The 7,260-nt window shown below is 33.7% G+C and overlaps 1 protein-coding gene across 11 annotated transcripts; it reads right to left on the bottom strand.

The window, feature by feature from the left end:
• Positions 1-1,100: 1,100 nt before the first annotated feature.
• On the bottom strand, positions 1,101-6,415 carry LOC111283492 (F-box/kelch-repeat protein At1g74510-like). 11 transcript variants are annotated; one of them, XR_016329314.1, is made up of 4 exons: positions 6,257-6,415; positions 3,925-5,445; positions 1,400-1,611; positions 1,101-1,327 (listed from the first exon to the last, which is right to left on the bottom strand). XR_016329314.1 is itself a non-coding variant. In XM_089746620.1 (3 exons), the coding sequence occupies exon 3, from the start codon at positions 5,337-5,339 to the stop codon at positions 4,023-4,025; it is 1,317 nt and encodes a 438-aa protein (XP_089602746.1). In that variant the 5' UTR covers positions 5,340-5,408; positions 5,848-5,886; positions 6,257-6,415; the 3' UTR covers positions 3,645-4,022. The 11 variants fall into 11 exon arrangements, 3 of the variants coding, with proteins under 3 accessions (XP_089602746.1, XP_022727818.2, XP_022727823.2); XR_016329315.1 differs by having other exon boundaries at positions 1,400-1,509; XR_016329316.1 differs by having other exon boundaries at positions 1,400-1,434.
• Between the last annotated feature and the right edge of the window lie 845 nt (positions 6,416-7,260).

Genomic DNA, 7,260 nt, shown 5'->3' with positions numbered 1-7,260 from the left:
TTTCTTTTTTTTTTTTTTTTTTCATTTTTACCTTTATTTTTTGTGCAGGTGGTGAGAGAGAGAGAGAGAGAGAGAGAGAGTTTGCAGCAAAGGCTAGCAAGTACAACTAAAAAGGTGTTTCTCACTTGGTGACAACTTATAGTTCAGTGAAAAAGAAGTTGGTCACCAGATCATAAGCCATTTTTGGATATTGGGTGTTTATTTCTTTCTTTGTTTTTCTTTCCCTTTCATTGGGTGAAGAAAAGAAAGAACATGGAGAAACCCTACGACACCTGTTGACGTGATTTCAAACCTTGCAACTGACTGAAATTGCATATAATTTTATTTTAAATTTTTTAACAAAAAAGTTCCCAAGAGAAGAAATTAAATTCGAAACTCAAAATTACTAAATATTTATTTTTAAAATTAACTAAATAAATAAATAAAATTAAATTTTAAAATATTTTTATTTTTTTATATTATTAAAATGATATTATTCATCGACTAGTAAATATTTAATTTTTTATGATTTTATATTAAATTATCTCTTCACTAATTATCGATAATTAAATGCTTAATATGATATTAAAATCCATATTCTTTTGTTTTTATCTATTTCTCTTGTAATTCCTTTCAAATTTTTCCTATAATAAGCTTTTACTTTCATCTAGACTAAATAGAATTTGATAAAATAATATTATTTCCTACATATTAAATATTGAGTTTCATGTGATCTTATGTTCAAGTTAATTAATTTTAAATTAGATACTTAGAATAATACAATTAAGAGTACTCGTATATTTTATCCGAGCTTAATCTTTTTCCTGTACTAAATTTCAGCAAAAGTTTTACACCAAACTGAGGCATGAAGAGTAACAGGAACATGGTTATTGCTAACTAATTATCATGATTGCAGGTCCTTAATTATGATAATTAGAACTTAACCTGAATAACTAATGCAGAAACCAGAAGTACAATCGAGGACAGCCAACAAAAGACTTCACCAAACATAATAAAACATCATATAGGAGAGAAACACTGAATCATAGATCTGTACTAGAAATTAAGCAACAATAAATTTGTACCAAACATAATGAAACAGCAAATCTGGCATAGTAAAAGATTTGAAATCATAGTAACAGACAAATTTTCATTGAATAGCTGTTCAATGATAGGAAATTCCACCATAATGAGAAGGAAAAAGTGGGAATTTTCCATCTTAAACATAAAACATTGATATATATGGGGCACCAAAACTTTCCTTCTTGGCAGTTCGCTTCTCACGTGCATGAACATTCCATCCAACCAGCCACGTACACCAAGTTTTCTACTTTGTTCTCTCGTACATCTGATGTCATTTTCACTGACTTAAGAGTGCAGATGAATAACAACACAAAAGTAAAAAGAAATTGTGATCTACCTGTTCGGATGTTGAGCTTCTCAACGCTTTCATCCCTTTCCACCCAAAAAAACACAGAAATTAAGGGTAAATTGTGAAAGAGACTGCACCAAACCTTTTATCTTGCATGTCTGTAACAGAAATTTTCGTATATAGGTACAAGGTATCACTAGCACTTGATTTTGCATTGTTTCTCACGTTGATCATGTAAAATTTCGTACTTCAAATTATTCCTTCCAAAAAAAAAAAAGAAAAAAAAAACAGATTCGCATTGTTCAATCCATAGAACAGAAACAGATGATCTGATATCTTCACCATATTGACAAATACACAGCTTTGATTATGCTAAAGGAAAGTAAAAGCAAAAAAAAAAATCCTAGCATCTCATAGTCATCTCAGTACACCCAAAGAAAACTCACAAAAAGTAGCAAGAGGTTTTAACAAATAAATACAGAGTTAAAAACATCTAGAAAAGTTTCAGAGTTTTTCACATTTTAACTCAGTACCACAAAGAGGTTTTCACATCCCATAGTCATCTCAGTATCCCCAAAGAAAACTCCCTAAAAGTAAAAGGAGGTTTTAACAAATAAATAGAGTTATAAACATCTAGAAAATTTGTGCACATTGCATCTAGAGGTTTTAACTCAGCTAATGATATGTTATTCATGGCAATTGCTGTCAGATGCATCCTTTGGTAAATTAAGAATTTCCATGAAGCAAGCGATGCATAATTCTTTTGCTAACAATTAAGGATAAGGAACAATGCAACCCAATAAAACATTAATGAAATGTACAAATTTGTTAGGGAGTAAAGTGCAAAATCAGGAAATGTTATCATCCAAATCCATCTAAACGCTAGCAACCAAAGAGTCAACAGAATCACACATATATCAAGTGATAGTTGCTGCAAGCTTCTAAATTCCAGAGAAAATTGATCAAAAATACAAAGATATCTTTCCAAACATGTCCCACCAGCAGTATCACAAAGGATAATTTGCTTATTCCCTGAGGCTCATTCATTTGCAGGAAATTCATGAACAGATGTCCAGTAATTTGGTGATCTGATATAAAAGAGATAAACCAAGACATTGAAATTCATTGGAAAATGATAGTGTGACAAAGCAACGGTAGAGATAGAAGCCTATAGGAAATTTTCTTCATGGTTGGAAAAGCCAATTGAATTATTACATGCAAGAACGTATTATGTTAAAAAAATTTTCATATTCTACACAGAAAAAAATAGCACAGTAGAAAATTTCATCGACAAATACTATCTGAACGCTGAATATGATAATGAATGATAAGAACTGACCTAAAATTTTCATTGAGAAGTTATTTTCCCTCCCTAATGTTTTTTGAGCTTAAAGGAAGTCATTGTGGGTTGCTTGACGTTGTCTCATGGACAGTAAAACTATACACTCCTAGACATTTAACTATTGAAAGGCTGCGTTAAGTGGACAAAATTCATAGGTAAAATTCCTACCAAGTTACCAAAGCCAACAAGGTTATCCATCTCGTATTGACCAAATATTCATCCCTGTATTTCAAAGTTACCAACCCTGAAGTATTTTATTGATCTTAGACATTTATTTCTTCTTCCTATATTTTTATTAAATCACAAATATCTTCTGTACTAAATTAGGTTTACTCTGTTTTGGTTCTTTTGTGAGATTTTCACATGATTAAAATGGAGTATTAACAATCTTTTATTTCTTTTCTATTTCAAATTTTGTTCTCCGCAAGCTCTTAAAACTGACCAAAAAATTGTACCATACTACATGAACCAAAGTAGAGAATAAACCCTTTATCTTCTCCTCCTAAGTATTTTGATATTCCTACTAAGGAGGCTTGTATACTAAACAATAGGGGAAAGGTGCTGGCATGTACATGACTTACAACTTTGTCATGAACAACAAAGCTATGTAAACCACAAACCACAGTACATCGTCATTAATGCAAGAATATAATGAATTTAAAATCTACTAATCTCGCAAGAAGTCCTTAACTGAAATATTTATATGTATGTACTTTATGGAAATATAGTAACAAAAAAGCAGCAGTATTTACTGGAAACCAAAGGGTTAAACTTCCTTTTATTATTATTTTTTTTTGCGTGTGTGGGGGTTGGGGGTGGGATGGGGGGAGGGGATGTGGTTTGAGGGTGGGATATGGAGACAGCAGGCCATTATTTATATCTTTTAACATATTATCTAAGTAATTGATCAACATAAGAGAACCAACATTTGGCTGAAAGAAACTTTGTGAATATTGAAACAACCTAAATGTACTGGGACTTGAAATTATTGAACTGTGCATGTTCTACATGACACCAACCTTTGACAACCCCTGATGGTAACCAAATAAAAGAACGACTCTTTGACCCAACAAAAAGAAAAGGAAAGAAAAAAAGGCAAGGAAAAAAGACCCATAGCAATGAAACATGATAAAACTAAAAGGCCGAGAAATCTCTAGACCTTCTCCTATAACTGTATCTATGAATCTAAATTAAAACATGAAATTTCCCCCAAAAGGAAGGCAGAGATTACCCTCTCCAGAACCTTTTTCCTTGAATGCCACAGCTGTAAATTCCAGTAGAAAAGGACTTCATACAGCAGACACGGTGCAGTAAAACTGGGTGCACATTTCAGCATCCCATCACGGCACAGTTATAAACAAAACTGCCAAAGGGCTTTCTCACAAGCAAGTTCCATTGTGGTGGGCCCTCATTTGGAACCCAAGAGTTTACCTCGATCATCCCTTCACCTAAAGCCCTAGGTCCGCCAATAACAACTAGCTGATCCCCACATGCCCTAAATGCTAAACCCCAGCCATTCATTGAGAATGCTCGCTCAGGTAATCGCCCTAGTGTGACCCACAAGTTATTCTCTTTGTCATATTTCCTTACTTCTTGTTGAGCATAATCAGCTGCATACAGCTCATTATTTACAACTGCCACTAGAGGAGGTGCCTCAGCAGTAGCAGGTGCTTCAGGTGCTCCAGCCCCCCCATTACGTGCAGGGAACATGTTAGGTATTTCACGCCATGTCTTCATCTTCAAATCATAAACCTCTCCGCATGTCAGTGTTCTAGAATTCCCAACCCCAATTCCACCAATAACATAAAACTTTCCATCCATAAATACACCAGAACACATTTTTCTTGCTTTATTCATACTTGGAATGGTCACCCACTTGCCAGTTTCTGAATTATAAAGCTCTGCTGAGCTCAAAATATTTCCATGTGGATCACAACCACCAGCTAGAATTGCAATTTCACCCAGACTGGCAGATCCAAACAAGCACCTGGGTCTATTCATCTCCATCCCAGATGACCACGTGTTTGTCAAAATGCTATATCTATAAATAACATGGGACGTTATTTCCTTTCCAAAAACAAGAAGTTCGGTCCCAACAGCCAATGACTCCTTATCCGAAAACATGAAACATTCATTGGAGGTCATTCTGGGCAAATGCATCCATCTTTGACGAATTGGATCAAAAGCCCGCCACTCTAGAAGGCTGCAAGAGAAGTAAACCCAATGTTCAACGATTCCCATTTCCCGCCGCAACCTGTACAGCTCACCACTCCGTATAACAGAGCGGAAACCACTATTCAAAGATGCGATGGTGCCATAATCAGACCTTGAGGAGAGGAGGAGACAGTTAATCGAGATGTCTCGCCCAAGCTGGTGGATCAGTAAACTTGATTCTGAATGATCCCCAGAATGGCGGTGGTTATCTGGTTGGTCAATTTGGGCAAGGGACATATCCTCTTTTTCCACGTTCTCATCATCTTCGAGTGGCTTGAGAACTTTTCTTGCCATCTGGTCTTCTCCATCTTCCATCTGGCGCTTGCTTCTTGAGAGCTCGATTACATGAAAAGTATTATAAATCCACTTGCTCTCTTGCTCACAGGAGCTTGGCAAATCCCTTGAGACAAGATATGATGGGCCTTCCAACATGATCTTGGGATTATATCATCTGAGCACCAGGAACGGTTCCTTTCTTCTTCATTATAATGATATGCAAAACTGATAAGTCAATAAAGGAAATGGCAACCCTCAGTTACTGCACCAACAAGGATATGCTTATTTAGCTAAACATGCAATTTTTGGAAGAATGATAAGATCACCAAATCACATATAAGAGAATTCCATAAAATCCAACAAAGAAATGAATGTAAAATCCCAGCAGAAACCAATGGCTAGAGAGCTGATAACACCGTATTCATATATAGCACAAGGAATTCCAAAAAGAACTCAATTTAAGATACAAAGCATAGAAGACACTATCAATCCAAAACTCAGCAAAATCAAAACTATCAAAGAAATAAGACAAAACAATGCACAGCCATTTTCCATAATGACAGATCACACCCCTTGTTTATCATGAAAACAACATGCATAACAAGAACAATCTTGTAATCAAACCAAGAATCCAAAAACAAACAAATAAATAAATAAAACTTACAAATTGATACTCTTTGCAAAGCTGAATAGCCAGAGAAATCTAGACAATTATCCAAAAATCAGATCTTTTAAATTCACACCTATAGAGATATATAAAGATAAAAAGTGGGAAAAAAAAAGAAATTCATCAAGAATCATTCACATGCTACACTTTTCAGCAAATCAACAGTGAAACCAAATCTAAATTTGGCTCCAAAAAAGCCAAAACAAAGATCTATCCTTTACTGAAATCAATACCATTTCACAGAAAAAAATTCACCCTTACTTCAAAAAAATGAGAACTACCCAAACAAGTATATCCAACAAAAAAAAAAACAAATAGAAAAACACCGTGAGCTTTAACAATGGAGATGAGAAAGTTAAAAAGAACCCAGAAACCATCATAAAAGAGAAGAAAAAAACAGGCTTACAAATTGGATAACAAAGGCTGAAGCTTTCAGCTATGGTGCCCTTCAATTCTTTCTGGGAATCAAATTAACAAAACAAAAAAAAAAAAAGGCTCAATTTGCTACAGATTCTCTCTCTCAGGGGATAGTTTATATTCGCTTTGAGAGAGAGAGAGAGGCAATAAAAAATGGGTTAAGAGAAGTGGATTTATATAAGTAAAGGGAGAAAGGATTAAAATTTTAATAATATATTTTTTTCGACAGAAAGGGAAAAATGGTGGGGCCTACAACGGCTAAGGGAGGGAGTCGCCGTTAAGAAATTGCGGCCCCAATGAAGCGAAACCGGTAACGGCCGTTTCTGCACGTGTTTCAACTCCAACCCACGCTTTGCCAAGTACTCTCCCTTCGTGCGTGGCTCCTTTTGTTTCTTTTCTCTTTCTCTCACTCTCTTTTTTCCTTCTATTTTCTTCCTTTGATTTTTGTTTTGGAAGTGGTTTCAGCAGAGTTAAATTGCATTAATATAGTCAATGATAATAAAATATTAAAATTTTAATTTTAATAAATAAAATTTAAAATTTAAAAATTTAATTTAATTAACTTATATAATAATTTTAAAAAAATGACATTTAATATGTTTACAAATTTTTTTGACTATAGTTAAAATGGATAAAATCAATGAAGGGATATACACATAAAGATCATCAATCATATCGTAATGATATAGTTCAAGGCATCACTAGGTATGTAATGACAAATTAAAATGTCATCACACCTCATTGTATAAGATAATTTTATAATGTTGTAATCTTGGAGATTAAATACATGCATGAAGATATATATACTTAGTATGCAAATTAGTTATTATGAACCTAAATTAAGTTTCAATTTCACTTTTTATTAAAAGTAATTAAGTATATCATATAAGTTTGATTCAAAATTAATTACTATACTTAAAAGATAAAATTATAAATAAAATTAATTAAAATTGAATAAAGGAAAAATTTGTTTTACTCGATAATCTTACGCGT

This window comes from Durio zibethinus, chromosome 17 (assembly GCF_047325235.1).
Source record: "Durio zibethinus cultivar Kanyao isolate XHJ-2024 chromosome 17, ASM4732523v1, whole genome shotgun sequence".
Lineage (NCBI taxonomy): Eukaryota > Viridiplantae > Streptophyta > Magnoliopsida > Malvales > Malvaceae > Durio > Durio zibethinus.
The sequence above is the reverse complement of the archived record's forward strand: the minus strand, read 5'-3'. Positions and strand labels throughout refer to the sequence as shown.

What these genes read in the sequence shown, in the direction of transcription:
- LOC111283492 (XM_089746620.1), bottom strand. Translation starts at nt 5,339, where the DNA reads ATGTTGGAAGGCCCATCATATCTTGTCTCAAGGGATTTGCCAAGCTCC.